Source organism: Ammospiza caudacuta, chromosome 6 (assembly GCF_027887145.1).
Source record: "Ammospiza caudacuta isolate bAmmCau1 chromosome 6, bAmmCau1.pri, whole genome shotgun sequence".
NCBI lineage: Eukaryota > Metazoa > Chordata > Aves > Passeriformes > Passerellidae > Ammospiza > Ammospiza caudacuta.
The window spans coordinates 7,681,648-7,700,644 of NC_080598.1; the positions used below are offsets into that span (position 1 = coordinate 7,681,648).

General features: G+C 38.8%; 1 protein-coding gene across 3 annotated transcripts in view; it reads right to left on the reverse strand.

Moving 5' to 3' along the window:
* Window positions 1–5,149: 5,149 nt before the first annotated feature.
* Window positions 5,150–18,997, reverse strand: part of FAR1 (fatty acyl-CoA reductase 1) — a 33,747-nt gene continuing 19,899 nt past the window's right edge. For all 3 annotated transcript variants that reach the window (XM_058806396.1, XM_058806397.1, XM_058806398.1), the window contains exons 9-12: window positions 17,758–17,929; window positions 11,483–11,612; window positions 10,083–10,210; window positions 5,150–8,106 (exon numbers count right to left, since the gene is read on the reverse strand). In XM_058806396.1, coding sequence (XP_058662379.1) covers window positions 7,944–8,106; window positions 10,083–10,210; window positions 11,483–11,612; window positions 17,758–17,929 — 593 coding nt within the window. In that variant the 3' untranslated portion in view covers window positions 5,150–7,943. The remainder of the gene's footprint in view (window positions 8,107–10,082; window positions 10,211–11,482; window positions 11,613–17,757; window positions 17,930–18,997) is intronic.

Consider the following 18,997-nt stretch of genomic DNA (forward strand, 5'->3'; position numbering starts at 1 on the left):
CAAAGATCAGTGTTTGCAATAGTTCATTAAAGTGTTTACTTCCCAACCACAATCTCGAAGGCAGTTACAATTTCCACCCTAAAGAAAAGGACAGCAGTAAAAAGATTTTAAGAGCAGCGATTTACCATCTACCTTCTTTTTTAACTTTCATTTTCCATTCTTCTTTCAGCCAGATGCAAATACTCCCAACAAACCCTGCAAGCTTCATTTAATGCAGTTGTATAAAATCAGACACTTTTTTGGCACTGTCCCATTCCTTTAAGCACAAGTGTTTCTTGCTATCATAAGGCACCAGGGCAGAAGGCTTTAGACAAGCCTCAAGCAGCAATTTCTGCAAAAAGGCTGAAATTTTTCCTCCCATCTTCCAGCATCTCCCACCTGCATTCTGTGTCCATCTCCATCTCTGCCTGACTTCCTACAGGATCCTGTGAAACTGCTGCTGCTGCTGAAGGGAACCAGCAGCACTTTCTGAGAAGATGCAGCAGCACTTTCTGAGAAGATGCAGCAGCCACCAGCTCCCAAAAGCCCAGAATGGAACAGGAGACACCCTGGGCAGCAGGGCTGGCAGCAGGAACCCTCAGTTTCAGGTGGTGGCAGCCCTTCCTTCAGCATCACTTGAGGCACAGCTGAACTCCTCCTGGCTCTGCTCTAAAGCCCCAGGCAGTTACTGTGCAACACCTGTGTCTTTTGGCAGCACCACCTGCTAATAATTACCTGCTCTAAACTCTCCCACCCGGGCTTCTAAAAATAACAAAGTGATCTCAATGCAGGAGCCAGCCCATGTGGCATAGGTGGGGAGAGGAATCAAGAGAAAGGTGACCTGCACAAAGATTTCATGCTTTCATCATCCCTCGGGATGCAAGTCATCATCTTCACTTGTCATGTTTCAACAGCTTTATGACAGCAAATGCAAAAAACATTTCAGTGCGGTGGCAACAACCCCTCAGGATTATGAGGGTGTTACTGGGAGTGTGCAGGTGTCACTGGCTTTGCACTTGGAAAGTGGAAAAACACTCCAGAGTTTTTCTGGCTCTGAAGTGCCTGAAGAGATGGCTCCTTCATGAAAGTTATCTTACCATGCCACCACACTCCCAGCTTAACCCCAAAAGAAGACTGCCAGAAAAGGGTTCATTGCTAAACTTGCATGCCAAGCACCTGGAAAGCTCCCGCAAGTGAGAGGAGCTTCTTTTTCCAAGTTGTTCATTCAGCTTTCATGACAGCAATGCTGATCATTCTGGCTCCCAGGATAACAACATTTAAACAAGACAGAAAGCAAAACCCCCAAGTTTCCACCAGGATGGCTAAAGTGGCAAGACTGCATGAGTTTGAAATGAAGAAAAACAAGAAGTGCCATGAAGAATTGGCAGATGTTTTTGCACTAAGTTTAAAAAGTTCATTTCTAATTAGAAGCAAAGTTATTTGATAGGTGTTAGGACAACCTTTAAGGAGAAAATCACCAATTGCTTCCATATTCTGTGTCTCTGAGTTTTCAGAGCATTCCTCTTTTTACCAAGCCATATTAAAAATATTTCAGCTCATTAATTCAGACAAAACCAGTATTTTCTACCAACAGGTTAACTCCTATCAGTACTTCCCCTGCAGTCATGGCAGAGACTGATAAAACAGGGAGACCACTTAACACTTGCAAACATGGAACTGCTCTCTGTCTCTCTAACCAGAGGACTGCTACAAAAAAGCCTTCACAGAGTAGAAGTATCCCTACAGTATCTTCAGCCACCTCATGTCCCATGGAATTTCAAGTCACATTTCCTGCTGTTTGGACTCCTGAAATGCAGGAAGCAGCAAAGCAGCAGCTGCTCTATCCAAAGGGGACTTAATGGGCTAAGTGCAGCACATTCCTATTAAAAATGGATGGACTTGGTTTTCAATTAGAGTCACCAGAGTGGGAGTTACCTTGCATGCATTTCTTTCCAAATCAAATATTTATCAGAGGAAAACCACGGGTGTCACTGACAAGGAGAGATTAGCTGTGACTTAAAACCACACACCTGGATTGAAAAGTGGTGAGACATGCTCTGCTTGCTAAGTAACCTTAAAAGTGCATGTGTGTTAGCCCAGGCAAATTAGAAGCCTTTCATTTGTTTCCAATAAGTAGAATTTGAAAATAATAAAACTCCAAAGTGGCATTTTACCTACAGTGCCTGGCATTAGTGAAGCTTTGACAGCCAAGAGCATCCAATCTTTTTGTCTCAAGTCAGCTGAGTGGGTGGAAAGAGCAGAGGCACCAATGGCAGCACCTGGGGTGGGCAAGCAAAACAAAGGAGCCAAGAGTTTTGAAGAGTTGGTTCACTCCATAAAATACATCAGTACCAGGACTTACTGAAGCATATTTAAATCCAGAGCTCAGGTTTTCCTTTTTGAAAAGCTTCTTCAGCAATAGGACATGGAACCCAAGACCTGAACACGGAAGCTGCCTAGTGGATTGTCAGTGTTGCAAAGTGAAACAGAGGAAAAAGGTGATTATTGTGAGTCCTACATAAATCTGGCCTGAAGTTCCCTTGAATCCTTGCCTTAGTTACTAAGCACAAGATTCTGAACCTATGTGCTGTGTGCCTCATGCAGGTTTCTGACCTAATCTGGGAGAACCTTTATGAAACAGGAAAGGTAAGATTGATTTCAAAGATGGAGGCAAAAAAACCCCCATCAGTCTCTCTCAAAGTAAAGGTGATTTCACACAGCTGGAGAATACATGAGAACAAATATTAGCCATATTCAGCCTCCTTCTCCCTTAATTTAACCATTTCCTTTTGTTTCCACAGGTCTCTCCCACCCCACAATGAGACTGCTTTTGCAAAGTCTCTGCTTATTTTAAGCATTTGCCTTATGATTCTGAATCATACTGAGAAAGCTGTATACTAGAGGAAGTCAAGTCTCCTGGCTTTAGATTCTTGAATTCCACCCAAGTAGGTGCCTAAAACAGCAAGCACAACTATTTGTGTCCTGGACATCCAGTTCTGGGATAATTTCATCAGGAATGAAGGAAAGGATGAGCAGCTGAGTTTCATAAAGATAAAAATAATTCAATTCTATTATGCCATGTTGAATATGGATTAAGGCTGACATACAAAAGTTAACAGTGTCTAAGTACTGAATAATTTTCACAGAGGTGGCAAATCAGATGTTTGCTGATGAACACAGGAATAGCAGAGCTCCTTTCTGCTGCTGGTGGACTGGACTGCTGTTCCTACACAAAGGACACAACAGGAACTCCTACCAGGAGGGGCAAAGGCAATTTAAGATCTAATGCTCACTCTACACCCCAGAACATTGTACCTAAGTGGTGATTTTCGTTTCTTAACTTCTAAGGATCTATAGCAAGTTTCCATATGTGCATTAAGAAGTGAAAGAGGCCTTTCTTCTCCACGTCAGGCCACCAATTTTCCAAAAGTGAGAGTGGCTACACAACGACAATCCTCAAAGGTCTAACAGTTCAGTTAGAGTGATATTAAAGGCTTATGGTAACAATCCCAAGACTTGAGGTTAATGCCTGTGACTGAATTAAGAAGTAAAAAGTCCCATTCACCCTACCTAGGGCCCATGGCTCCAAGCATTCCAGAGCACTAATGAGTTGGAACTTGTGCTTTCACCAATTAGCCACCAATTAGTTCTTTTTGCTTCCCATAGAAAGAAGAAAAGCTGCTCGGAGCTGTCACTGTTCCATATTCCAGAAGAGACAGTTGCATAATTACAAATTACTAATTACCTATCAGTGAGTCACAATAGCTGTGGAGCAGGGAAAGCCAAGGCTCCTGCACTGAAGAGAAGCACTGGGATAACACGAAGCAGAAAAGCGTTTATAAATATCTTGGAAGTGAAGCGGGGTTAAATTTAGTTTGAGATGGCAGAGCAGCAGCTCAGTTACACAACCTTTAACTGGAAGTGCTCTGCAGGCAGAAAGGAGGCCAGAGCTGCCTGAGGGGCTGAGCAATGCTCCACAAGAGAGGAAGGAAACCTGGAACTGAAAGTGCTAAGTGAGACCTGTGCTTCTACATTTATGATGGTAGGGCACATCTTGAAAATCAGAGCTGACAATTGCCAGCAGCTCCACTGCTTCTGGAGATTTACCCAAACACACAGCCAGTGTCTCCAGGCCAGACAAAAACTGCTCGTGCTTCGGCACAAAGAGATTGACAAACAAAAATACACTTCAGTGCATTGCTCCAGAGCAGGGATTCTTTGGTGGCTTTTCTTCATTTCTGCTTTCAGCTCTACTCAACAGGCTGGGAAATATGTACAGTTATGGGAAGTTTTACTTCCCAGCTCAATGCTGGGTGTTTCTCAATCCAAGTTACCTTTACAAACCTGTTCTTTGCTTCTCAACAACACAGGATTTAACACTGTACTATGAAGAAAGGGCAAAATGTTCAACAGCACAAGACATAGGGGACAGCATCTTAAAACCTTTTTGCTCTTTGCTTCCAAGATTGAATTTGAGATCAACAAAAACCATCCTGGTTTGGTTTTTTAGTCATAAAGGAAAGGTTAAGCTTAAAGCTGGAAGACCCCCAACCACAGCTTGCAGAGTTTTAGGATTGTATTATTGACAAAAAAGAGGAGGAATCTGTGAAAAATGAATATTCCAAAAAATAGAAAACAAAAACCCATAGCATTTTGGTGATGCACTGACTTAATGCTACCTTTCCCTCCCTCACCACGAAATGCAGATGCCATAAATAACTGAAGTTCCTTGAAATGTTAATCCTAAAGCTTCTGCAAAACCACAGCACCTTTTTTAAACCATATGAAAATGCAGATGGGTTCATGCTAAAGAAGTAAATGTGAAACTAACAGTACAAATGAACAAGCAATGGGAAAAGAGGCTGACACACAAAACAGTCACCATGAGCAGGAATACCTCTCCATGTGTTCTGATGAAGGATTAGATCCTGGAAGCCAGGTTTAGATTCTGGGGGTTTGGTGGACTTTCTGGGGTTTAGGTTTCGGTTTGTGATTGTGAAGTTTCTCTGGTTTTGCTTTTTTCAAAATGCTCATGAATCAGAACTTGATTTTCATAGTTCTCACAAAGGAAAAGAGCATGTTCATGTATATTGAGGTGACATTTAAATTATCTTGGTATTTTCCACAAATTAGACTAAACAACATAAAAAGATACAATGGACACTGTAACAACACTTTCAAGGGATTTGTTTATTTTTGGTTTACAAACAAAGGCACCCAATATTTCTGTTTATGTCATATAAAAGCTCACAGATTTAGCATTTGTTTCCAAACATCTGTTCCTACAGCAGAGAAAAACATTACAGGAAAATGTCTTTTTTTTTCCTGGTCCCCAATTTAAATACCAGTAACAGTTCAGTGATAATGTTGTTTCAGTCTGTTCCTCTTCCTATTAACCAGCTGATAACCCTCCTGTAGCTTGCTAGTCAAAACACTGAGTCTGCCTTCGTGGACCAAAATATAGTTCCAGTATATTCCTGACCAACATCCTTCATGTGCAACCACTGGTGTGAAGAACTGCAGGAGGACAGGGCTCCCATATGGAAAAAATCCAATAGTTCCAGGTAGAATTTCACAGACTGACCACAGGAAGTGACAAAACCAGCAGAAAAAATGTGACATTGAATCTACTGTCAGTTCAACAGGATGACTGATGAAGTGGTGTAAAATACCAATAGGGCACAGAACAGTCTCCAAAGAGGGGAAAAAATGGATTTCTAAATTGGCAAATGTTTAGTGTAGAGGTTAAATAAGCTTAGGCTTAAAGTAATCCCTCTCTTTGTTATTCATCCAAAAGACTAAATTTCTAAGCAGTGTCTTGGACCAGAAGTAATGGGTTCATTGGCTCCATAGTTCATCTCAGTGTTAACAAATCAAGGTTACAAGTATCATGTTATAATGTTCATATATTATGTTTATAGTTAGAAACAACCAAAATTCCTAAGTGGATTGTTTCACAGAATAACTTTCAGAGTATGATGAAGTTACCTTTAGCAAACTTCAGCTACGTGCCAACATGGGACAAGGGGTGTCAGTGGACTGGAGGCCCCTCTGAATAAAGTCTAGAATTCAGGAATGCTTAAGCATACTTTCAGGTCTAGCGAGATACTTGGGGAGGCAGCTAAAATGTCATACACTTACTGTATCTGTTAAAGTGTAACATCTCCAAGCACAGAAGCCTTAATTGATTTCAGCCACACTCAGAGGTCTCTCACACAAGGTGTGGTCCTGGACCATTTAGGCTTTTCATCACTAGCTTTGTATATACACCAGGAATTTAAAAAAGGAATTACAGCTTAACTACTTACTACAGAATATTTAGCTTCAACAAGGAAGCCATTATCTTTTCAAAATGAGATATACACCTGCAGGAAAGGTGCTCTCTTTAAAGTAAGAGTTTTTAGAGGAATAGCAAAATAAGTTCTTTACAAATTTAATTCAATAGGACAAAAAACTACCAAGGGCAAGTAAAATGTAGTTCTTGTGTAATTAAGTCATTATTTGCCTTTCCAGGCAGATTCAAGAACAAATTCATCAGCACAAACTGATTTGAATGAACAAACACTGGGCAAGGGTACTGGTCAGTGCATGAATTAGAGGAACACTACAGTGTTCTCAAATCTGTGCAACCAAAATTTAAAGGGATCTTCATGTATTGCCTTGGATTAAAGAAAGGATTCAATCTTTTCCTACAACTTTCCATTTTTACAAATGTCTTCCCTACTGAAACAAAGTAACATGCAGGAAAAAACCCAGATTTCTTCAGGTTTAAACCTAATAATTTAAGTTATAAGACAGATGGAAGAACTGTTAACATCTCTTCATTTTGGAGCAAGGTGCATCTTACTCTGCTTGCCCAGTGAAATAAGGTTTTACTAGGACAGGGATGAAAAAGTGTGCTTGTGCATTGGTGTTGACCATGCATCGAATTTAACAGCTCAGAGATTTGGAAAAAAATATTAATTCTTGATGTATTTGCTAACATTGCTTACAACTTAAAAACAGGTGTATCTCTTAATGGAAGTCTACAGCTTGTCCTGCTACTATTACCAGCAATATAAATAGCAACCAAGCATAATGAATTCCTTTTCATTACATTTACCCTTTGAAGTCAGAAGTGCTAGCTCTGTGTTCTCAATAAAAAAAATAAATCATTAAAAAGAAGACAGTCAATGACTTTATTTACCCCTCTCTAGGTAACACTTCCTTTCATGTGCTCAATGCAAGGATCAATTCTGCTTTCAGAGTAGCAAATTGTTCATGCCGACACAAATGCAAGTTGGGCGCAGCCAGGTTCAAGCACAGAACCGAATCACAAAGTGCATTCTGAAGCCCAGATCTACAAAAGGCCTTTCAGTAAATAAGGAAGGTTTGTTCATTTTTTAATTTCTTTTTTTCTTTTAAAACAAAGGAGGCACCCTCGTTGCATCCCTACTTTGAGGGGAAGGGAAGAAGTGGCAAAACCTAAAGACAAATTACAAACGCTCTCAATTATTTTATTTCAGGAGATCCAGAGTCATTTGTACACTTTTGCAACTTGCAAAACCCTTCGTAATTTAGAAGAATTCAAATAAATAGGTCTACAGCAACTAGTATCTACTATGCCAATATTTATCTTGCTCAGTGTGGAATAAAACTTAAAAAGAAAAAAAATCATGTTAAGGCAGATTCCAATCAAACACATTCCAAATTGCACAGTTATGTTGGTCAGTGGTCTAATATGTCTTCCCTGGGTCAGAGTTATCTAAATGCTTTTCTAAGCCAATTCAGTGTGGCACTTGCCCTTGTTATTTGCTCCGTTTCCAGGAAGATACACAGCTAACATTACAAATACCATACCTCTTATTTCTCACCTCAATTAAAAACGAAATTATGCTTCACGAAATGTGAGATGACTACATGTTACAGGGTTTGTGCAGTTAGACCACCATATGCATAGATGTCCTAATGCTAAATTCTCTTCCTCAGTATCTCATTGTGCTGGAGGCTCTGAAGTAGGAGAGGAACTTGTAACACAGACTAACCACAAAGTACCAGATGTTTCTGGCCATTTGTGACCTCGCGATGAAGATGCGCCAGATCAGGATCACGAGGATCGTGTTGAAGCCGTAGCGAATGTTCCTCAACCTGGGGAGAAACAAAAGCCATCACTAAGGGCCAACCTGCAACGACTCCGAGGGAAAAAGAACACTCTAAAAATTAATTTCTGGTGTAGAATACAACTTGTTTATCTGTTCATCTCAAGATACATTACGAGTAATGACAGAAGTGAATAACAAACAGAGAAGGCTTTTCACTGCTGAAAATAGAATTGTAACCTGTTGCTCACCACATGTACTTCTGCTTTAGAGCTGCTTGATGGAAACCTCCTAAAGCCAACATCACAGTGATAACTTACCTATAGAAGGCTGCCAACCAAAAAATATTTAACACTCTGAACTTTCCTTTTCTCTACCATGTATTTAAAACTTCTTAAATACGTAAAAATAACTGTAACTGCCACTGATAACAATAACAAGAAAAAAAACCAAAATGCCTCACCCCATCATAAGAACTCATCAAATTTTCCAGATATTTCCACCCTCTTCACTGCAATTTCAAACTCCTTACTTCTCAAGGAGCTACATTGAAAGTGCAGGATAAACTAAGTGACCTTTCTAGAGCACTGTGCTTTTTTAGCACTTTTCACCTGTAGAGATGGAAACGTCAAGAAAAACAGCACCCAGAATTTGCTCAGATTACTTAGAAACAGAGCAATCTCTTTGGCTTAGTAGATCATGACAATTTATATTTTAAAGGCAGCTCTTTTCAGGGAAATCTTGCAAAACCTTGAAATCTTTATCCTTTATCTTGTTTACAGGTAAGGCTGGGTTCCTTTACAAATCCTATTTGCAGAGAAAAACAGCTAAAATCTGTGTTACAAAAGCATACTTTTCCACTTGAGGAACAAATCTACCCAGTGGTTCCCTAGAGAAAAATGTCACCTGGGCTGCCAAATCTGGTTAATTCCAAGGCAGCAGACTGCAAATTCAGATTAGAGTTAAGAACTAGATGGTAATAAAAGAGACCAAATTAATACCTCAGAGCAAACGCAAGTCAGAATCTAAACCTCTTGCTAAACAATCCACTTACAAACTTTAGAGCTGGGGGCAACCAAAGGCTGCTCTAATACAAGATTATTTCTCGAGTCATTTTCACTATGATCCTTTGCACAAAGAACAGCAGCCATGTGATAATTTCTATTCACTTTTCAATGGTATCTAAACAGAAATTTAATAAACCACCCTAACAAAACAACCCAGAAGGGACACTTGTTTAGCTATTTCCACAATTATCACAGATCCTATCTTTCAGAAGTATATTTGTCATTTTAACATAGACCAAACTCTTCCACAGCTGCAAATCCTTGTCTTTAGAATGACAACAACCTGGAGTCACAAATCACAACATGGATTGTTTCTCTGTGTGCTATCAGGCTTGCAGACATGATGTAGCATTGCAGAACAAGATGATTTTTATTTCGCTTTTAAAAAAGAGAAATCAAAGACTACAGCTGCCTTGATGAATCAGCCAAGAACAAAACAAGGACAATTGTGCTTAATAAAATTCTGGACAGTATCAATCCCTCCAAATGGCAGGAATTAAGTCACAGAGAAAAGGCCAAAGGAGGTCATCCTAGAGCACCAACAAAGTGTCCTGCTCTGAAGTGCAGAGTCTCTGCCTGTTTATTTACCTGCCTCAAAAGATCACATTCCCAGAACAGCTATTGTTCTATTAAACTCCCCAAAGAAGCCATTCTGACCTGTGTAGCCACGTAGCTTTGACCTTCCAAAAGATGCTTGGGTAAAATCAAAAGCCTGAATTACAGCATCCACATCAGTGATCCCAGACTGATACTGCAACTATTAATTCTGGGGAGCAACTCAGGAACAACAAATGTTTTTGAAAATGCTTCAGACCACTGGACTGGAACAGAAGAACTGTGGAAAACCTAAACAGTTGCTATGAAGAACAACTGAATCATGACATGGAAAAGCAAACCTATGCAGGGCATAGAAAATATAAAATTAAACTTTAAGAAAAAAAATTAAGATTACACTTACTTATTTAAGTGTTTCCTAGCTGCAGGGAGGCCTGACATTTCTTCATTCAGCACGTATTTCTTTGTTCCCAGGCAGTAATTTTCCATATATTCTGCCCAGTGTAGTTGTCGAACATCAAAATTAAATGTCTGCATAAGAGAAAAGCTTTCACTGTTAGTTGCCTAAAAATTCACCCCTGTATCATTTAAATGAAAATAAATGTCTTTATTCCAGATAAATCCAATTTGCCTTTGACACAAGAAGGTTATTCTATCCTTAATCCTAGAGACAGTCCAGATTTAGGTTCCATTTCTGATTCAACCACCAGCTCGTGACATAATCTCTTCCAAATTTCAATCACTTCATGCCTTATTTTCCCTCCTCTTCTCTCCACTTCTCAGTTTTCCCACTTCAACTGTCTGTAAGCAATTCCATTCTAAAAATAACTATTTCCTAGTAGGTTATTTATTTTTAAGCAACAAAATTATTCTAATAAGCTCTATAATAAACACTGCTCTGTGCCAAGTTCGCTGTTTGGTAAGTGCAGGGTGCTGTTAGCTGTGCTTAGAGTTGTACGGTTATATTTTAAATACTGTTAGATTTTAAATATATTTCAATACAGATTTACATCTAAATGCCTTCTTTAGGAGAAAAGATCACTATGATGAATTTGATACAAAAGTTTTTTACTGATGTATTGATTTCTTCGTCTCAAGATTCTACAGTAACAGTGTTTAAATCCCAACAAAATGCAGCAATTTGAAAATACTAACAGCTCAAATTGTCTGGCATTTTGGTTTTCAAGTTTTTCCTGAACTCAAGTTGCTAGGAGGAGGCAAGAAGACAGGAAGGGGTGGAAATACCATCCACATAAAAATCACCAAAAGCTATTTTATTTCCTACATTTAGACAGCTTACATAGGAATCTGGCAGCTTTTCTGGAATGTAACTACTGGAAAACACTTCAGCAGCAAAGACATCTCAAGAATGACAAAATTGTTCCAAATGCATAAGGGAATCTGAGCTTTTAGAACTTTAACTGGTAATTTTTATTCTGCTGAATACTAACCAACAAAGTCATAGCAGAAGGGAAGTTGAAATTCAGCTGGGGCACCTGAGCCATTGTTGGTGGAGGAGGTAGGGAAAATTTGGAGTAAAGTTAAACCTGGGAAGAAACAACTTTTCCTTCTTCCTCAACAAACTGTCATCCTCGTTTCACTTCTCCTTGCCCTCCTTCATCTCCTCGTGTCACTGATGTAGCTTTTCACACAGGCCTGGCACATGTGAAAGGATCTCCCAGGAACCTGCAGTGAGAGCTCCTCCCAGCTCAGCTGCACCTTCCAGCAGCTCCTTATTCTATCTTGCACTGCTGAGCTGCTGCCCCCTCTCAGCCCCCATGGCCACAGCACACAGCCACTTGCCTTTTTGTCTTCAGGGCTGAGCTGGTTCATCAGCATGGTCATGTTCTCAGTGTTCCAGGTCCAAGAATTGCTGGTAAAGTACTCTAAAAACATCATGGACTTGTGAAGACGTGTTATCGTCTTCATCATCCTGCAACCCGAGGCATGGAGCAGACATGTTACAGGGGTAAAGGGTAGTTCCAACAAGGGAAATAGACAATAACATTTTGTACCCTCCAACCCCCTACCCCACCTCCAAAAATCCCATCTTGCCTAAAGCAAGATGTACCTAAAGCATATGATATTACATCAATAGGATATTTCTGCATAGTATTGAAGTGAACTTTGGCTGTCCAATTTCTGCATAAACCAGAAATTGTCACAGTCCTTTTTTTCCTAATCCTACTTCCCAATGGAATTGTAAATTAACATTTTTTTTCTTTTTTATTAGGGGGAACAATATGTTGTCTTCTGCTGGTAACTCTTAGTTTGGGACAGGGAGATGGAACCATTTTGCCTTCAGCACACTGGAATATTCAACTGTACTCAAGAGTCTGACTTGACAGAAGTCTCAGATTGCACAGAGCACAATGTCTGTGCAGGACCTTCCCTTAAATAAGGGAGGAAGCTGCCCTGATCTTCCTGCACATTGTGCAAGACCACATCTCTGTAACAGAACAGAGGTTTTCATCATGGTTACTAAGAGATCAAGGCTTAAAACCACCAGCAGCAAAGGGCAGGAAAATATTTAAGGGCACAGACAGATCATAGCAGATCGTGTTCTATGCTACTTCAAAATATGCAGAAATACCTTCCATCATCCTTTATTATGCAGAGGAAGAAACTCTATAAAATCATCACTTGGAATACAGAAAAATTATGTTATAAGGATCAATTTGGGCAAGTTTCTCTTTGATCATACAATCCAAAGTGGGCCAAAAAAAAAAAAAATATGAGTCATCCAGCCTCTCACATGCAAAGCTTCCACATTTGTGACAAGAAAATTGTTTCAAGTGTCTCAGTGCTAGAGATGGCCACTCAATTTTAATAAGTACTAACTAGTACCACATGGCCTAATGCTATTAAATTCCTGCTTTGAGTGCTCAAGGTATTTCCATCTCACACAAATGGAAAACTGCTTCCAATTTGATCCTTATAGCAGGACATGGATCCTTTCAAGCACAACAGTAAGGGGGGAGGCAAAGAAAGCGGAACCCACTACTAACAGGAAATGGTTTTCTGAAGGTAGATTTTGCCAAGAAAGATGACAGAAGCAATAAAAACAAACTTATTTTTCTCTGAAAGCTGCAATGCATTTGAATGCATCTTGATGCCCTCATACTTGTTGAAGGGATTGTCCCAGAAACTCTTCTAAAGAGAGTATTTTGCATTGCATTAGTGTCCCTTACTAGCAGCTGGCATCTCAGTATCTAAAACATTAAAATTTCCTCTTTTTCTTCTCACAGAATGGAATAGAGCAACACAAACCACAGAGACTAATGTAATATCTAAAGCACAAAAAGCGTATCTTTTTTTAAACCTCATAGAAATATATCTACCAATTCAGAAATTACTTCAGGTGTTAGATCAGCAGCTGATTTTATTACTAAGCACCTCTAGGAGCTTTCAAACACCTGCTTAGATTTTCACCAGTTGGGCAAGGTGACACCAATGAGGACTGAGTTGAACTGGAGCTCCCCTGATGCAGAAATAATTGGGAATATAAACTCTGCATCCAAAACATATCCTGTGCAACCAAGACCACATTGAACCAAAAAAAAGGGGATGTATGTTAGTTATGTCAAAAAATTAGGAAAATAACTCAAAACTTGGAAAGCAAAGATCTCACTGGTCAGATAAGCCAAAAAGACCTCAGAGCTTGGATAAAATTAGTGCCAAACAGCATTTAAGCCTTTTTGCAGAGCTCTGTCCACTGACAGTCTGAAGATTATTTAACCTGACTTGCCCTTTTGAACCTTCCCAGTCTGTGTCCTTATGCTAAGCTGGACAAGCAGCTGAATTTTAGAGCGCTTTGGCTGCTACTGTTCAAAAACCTTGTGCCTCTGCAAAATACCAACTGAGCAAATGAATATCTGATTAGATAAGTGCATGTTTTGAACTTGTTTCTGGACACTGACATTGGTTTTCATTCTTTTCTTAACAAAAAAAAAAAAAAAAAACCCTAAATTTAAACTAATGCAAAACTGCGCTGGGATTCTTTTTCTTTTTGCCTCTGCTCATGGATATGACTTTAGAGCTTAGCTAAGCTGATTACAGCCAAAAAAAGCTTAAAAGAGGGGTTTTTTTCCCTCCCTCTCTCCAACTCAAATTGGATTTAGCAGCTGACCATAGAACCAGCTGATTCAACTCATCAAGGAAAAATTTTTCTTTGTAGGGTTAATTTCTTTCTCTACCAGCCCAAATAATCCAGTTCTGCACATTATCTCAGCTGCTTGATAAATGACAAAGCTGGAGGAAGTGGACCAAGTTTCTCTGTGACACCTTGCTGGTTTGCACTAAATCAACAGGAAACTACACTTCTCTTTGAGGGGAGGAAAAAGCAGCCTGGTGACATTGAGAGATGTCAGCAATGAGTGCCCTTTAGTGGACACTGGTGTGGCTCTGGCAGACTAAGCTGGAACTGCAATGGCACCACGCTCCTCCTGTGAATGGCAACACACATGACTCAAAACCCAGCACCAAGTCACACAATGGAACTTTCTCCCTCATGTTCTGAAGGTTAGTTATTCCAAAGACAGCCACTGGACACAAGTCATAAATACCAACACCAAATATAACCAGTCAGTACAAGACCAAGCATTGCCTCACAGCTTCTTCATCAGCTGAAGACAGAAAAAAGCCAGCCCTGTGACCATCTCACAGACCTGAGCAGCCAGTCTGGGTGACTTGTGCCCAGATTCAAGGTACAATTTTGCCTCCTGCTTCTGCAGTCCTAACTGCCATCAAGACCAAGCACATTACAACAGTTTGAGAAGCACATCACAGGAATTAAAAGTTTAAGCAAGTTAATTCAATTAACCATAAGTTAGGTGGGCTTGTTTCTGTATCAGACAATTCAAAGTGACCTGGCTTAAGGCTATAACTGCAATTTGAAGAAGTCTTGCACACAACTTATTGTCTCCATGTTAAAACAGTCCTGATGCCAAATACAGACTGATCCCTCAGTGGATCTACAGGCTGCCAGTCTGCAAGTCTCTGCAGAAGCATTACAGATAATTACTTTCTTTTAAAGACTCCTCTAAAAAACACAAAACAAGCTTTTAGATTTGTCTTGGTTCAGATTTTCACCAGGATGTAAATTTTGAACTGTAAGACACACTACTGAATTCTTATCTTTCCAGCAGCTCTGTGGTTGCTTTAAGCACACAATTTAAGCACTGTCAAGGTATAAAAATGTATTGATCTATTTAACATGATTTGCTTCTAATTAATTTCTGGTTTGTAAGACAGTAATTACATGAAAGATGCTTCCAGTTTTAAGAAGATTTAAATTGAAATGACAAGATGTAAAAAGACCTAATTTCATATCTCACTCCATATATCAGCCACACCTTTCCTTTAGCTTTCTAAGAAGCAGTAACAGAAGAATTGCTGCAGAAATCTCTGAACTACAACTTTAAATATTTCACATCACATGCTATTTTCTCAGAGCAACTGGGAAGATCTGCTTGGTGTGCACTTTTAAAGGCTTTAACATTTCAAATATACCAAACTGCTTTTAAAAAACACACAGTTCTGTCATGCTAAGCACTATGGAAAGCTACAGGAGCAAACTATGCCTTGTGTTAAAGATAACTAGACAACTAGTAAGCTCTGCTTTGCAACTAGGTATGTATGGCAAGCTACCAACAACACTACCTTTAAACTTCAATGCTAAGGTTTATTACCACTAATTACATAACTGCACAATGCTAGAGCATTATTTAGTATAAAATATTAAATCTTCATTATGCCAGTCCTTTTTGTACATGTTCTTTCTATACAAATTTGGAAGAAATACTACATAGGTTATTTCTTCCTTCCCTTTCCTTACCTTTTAATACTATCAGAGAATCGTTTAATTCAAGAACCTTCAACTAGATGCAAAAACAGCAAAAATATTTCCATTTTATCAAAAACATTGCTTCCACAAGTGAGGTGCAAAAAATTGACTCCCCATTGCAGAAAGATTACAACAGATAAATGCTTTGAAAATAGGAAGATTTTTTGTTTTAATTTTTATTATTACTAACATAATCATTTAATTCTGAAGGATCATAGACCTGATCTATTTCTAGCTTCTTCCTTTTCTTCTACTTGATAAAATTTTTCATTTGATTGCAGTACAATATCCTGATGGTATGACAAGAGTGCAGTTAAACCTGCACAGTGATTTCATTACTTATTTTTCTTGTAGAGAGTTCAGTGTACTCAGCACAGAGAGGGCAAGCACCTACCCATGTAAAGGCAGGTTAGCAAAGTATTTGTATTTTCTTGTGCTCATTTTATTTCATTTTTACTATACTGTTGTTCTGGTAAATCACAGTGGAAAAGGTCACATTTTTAATTATGCCATCCCTTCTTCATAGGAAACCCATCCAATCACTGTTATAGTAAGCTAAGTATGAATATTCATATCAGTAAACATCTCTTTTTTATTCTGTAAAGTATTAATGTCACCAATTGTACCAGGAGTGACAAAAGTCCTAAATTCCATCTTTAGACATCAAGTAAGAACTCTAGGAAAAGCAAAAACTAGAATCAACATTCAATTCATATGTTAGAATATAAAACCTAAGCTAAATATTCTAAACTGCATGATTATTCACAGCCTCATTTTACTCCCACTGGTCAAATACTCAGCAGACCAGCTGCCTTTCAAAGCCTGACAAGATTCTGGCAGCACTCCTTCCCAGCCATGCAGAAGACAGGACACTGGCATTTATAGCATAACTATTTTAATGAGGGATGAAGTTTTCATATCTGTCAGGGAATTTCTATCAATTTTTATTAAAAATAACTTAAAAAATGCAAGAGAACCCGGAAGCTAGGATGTTTTATATACAATACCTTCTTTAGAGTTGAAAGTCTTTAAACTTTTTAATGTGGGAAGATTATTGTACAGACTGCCACTGCTGCTGCTTTAAGAATTACACTGTTGCAGCTGAGAGGTTTTCCCCTACAAACCATTTACACAGCTCCTTTCTACTCATCCAGTGCTGTAAAGACAGACCTAGACTACAGGACAACAAATGAATACCATTTGTATCAATACACTGTCACGACAGTGGAGGTTTTATAGTCTGAAGGCAAATGCTTATGAAAATGTAACACAAGAAATTAGTTAAGGCCGTGTGGCTTTGCAAATCTGACACAAATTGTAGTGGTACCTTATATACCTTCTACATGATTTAGTTTAGCCTATTATATTCACCACTTTAGTTAGCCAAATACTAGCCTAAATATTATAAACTGAATGGAATGTTGAGATGATACAAACCAACGTACCAGGTCGATTTGTATCATCTACAGGAATAATCTGCAATGAAAAGACCAGTCCCCCATTCCATTTTCAGTTTATAAAAGCAACAACAACCTTAACACAAGCCACCTCCTAGAGTTTAATGACTGACTAGGATTCTGATCCAAGATATCCCTTGGACAGCATTGTTAGGCCAGTCATTAAACTCTTCAAAATGCAGCCACTGGATTCTTACTGCTTAGTTAGTAAACCTAGATAGTGCCCAGGCCATGTCTTCTTTACAAGTCTCCACCACCTTATGGGCAAGATATTTTTAGCCCTGTCCCTCTTACCATGGTTTCCGACCTGTCAACATGAGCAAAACATCAAGGAAGAAAAACACTAAAAGGTTCTCTGCACACCGGCAGTAAAACAAGAGGGGGTTGTAGGAAAAATTAAAGGCAGGTTCTCTCGCTACTTTTTCTAGCGGATATATCTTGTAATTCTTACTCATGATGCTTTCTGTAGGAAAAAATAAGGATCAACATATTTTTAGTATTTATTTTCCAAGAATAAACATCACTTCTATATCTTTTAATTTTCTTGACTACTCAAACCCCCAGACTATCCAAGATCTATCTCATTTTTGCTAGAAAGTTCAAAGCCACTTTGAATTCCAGGACCTGTTCTCAGGAAAAAAGGTTGAGTTTTAGTCACAAAACATTCAGGGGAAAAAAAAAATACCAAAAAAGTTAAAATCAACACACAACACAGTGTAAGCATAGCTTCATTTAAAAGTCAGAGGAACAAACAAGGCAGAGCCAGTCAGCATTACCTTGGGCTTCTTCCAGTAATCCTGAGGTAGGTATCATACAGGAATGCTGGGGCCTTATGGCTTACAGCAATCCAGTAATGATATAAAAGGTGATTGGAAGTTAGATTTACATTGGGCCGTCTGAAGGCCTGTTCGAGAGGGTTCCTCTTGAAAGTGGAAATTACATGGTATTCTGAGAAAGAAAAGTTGCACAACAGCTTCGATAATCACTATGTCAAATGTAATGCTTTTCTAAGTACATGACAGGGTACAGCATCAACAGGAGGGTCTTATTGAAATAACCACCATAACTCTTCTACAATGCATAGTTATAAGCTTTTAACTTAAAATACTCTTGAACTGGTTCTCATTATAATCAAGAGATGGTTTATGCCCTCATCTTCATATTTCACTGCAGCTTCTCTCTTTCTGTTCCCTACCTTAGAAGTTGGTAGTTTCAAACACTGACAACAATTTCAGTTTATAAAGCAAGTAAAGCTATTTAAATAGTTATCTACAGTTCATGAAGAGGGTTATTCTGATCACTTGTGTAAAGAATTTTAGAACAGATTGAGGACTCTGCAGTAATCTGAAGTGATTTGAAATGATATTTTCAACCAATTTATCCAAATTTGGGCATTAAGAAAAAAGCAATTAGGGTGGGACTTCATGAGAAAGTCTTGATAACACCTGCAAATTCAGTACCTAACAGATATTGCAGGATCAGGGTTTTTAAAAGTTATGTGGAAATTCACCTCTCCTTTAAATCTCCTCTTATAACTTTATGCTGTTGTTTATAGACAGCGCTTAAATACCTTGATTCACTTGGGATACAAGTGAAGTCAGCAATTCTCAAAGTTTAATTGAAGCAATAATGTTTGCAACTACAAATCCACGTAAAATGGGCAAAAGCAAGTAAAATGGATTTAAGTATTGAGGTTAGCTGAAAGAAAAAAAAAAAAATCTGAGTTTCAGAACTCAATTTCTAGGAAAACTGAAAACTAATAAAAGGTTTTACTATGCCAAACAGCCTGAATTGTTCTTTACAACATTCACTATTACAAAGCTGTTGGCCTGTGGGTTACATCTTAGTCAGGATATCTCAGAGTTGAAAACAAGTGGTCATATTTCCTTAAAGGCTACCCTTCCCTGTACATGAATTGTTCAAGTGTCATGCAACAATCTGAATATTAAAAAAGCCACCTCAACCAACAATCAGCTTAAGCCAAACACAAAGAGCTACACAAGGGCAAAACTATTA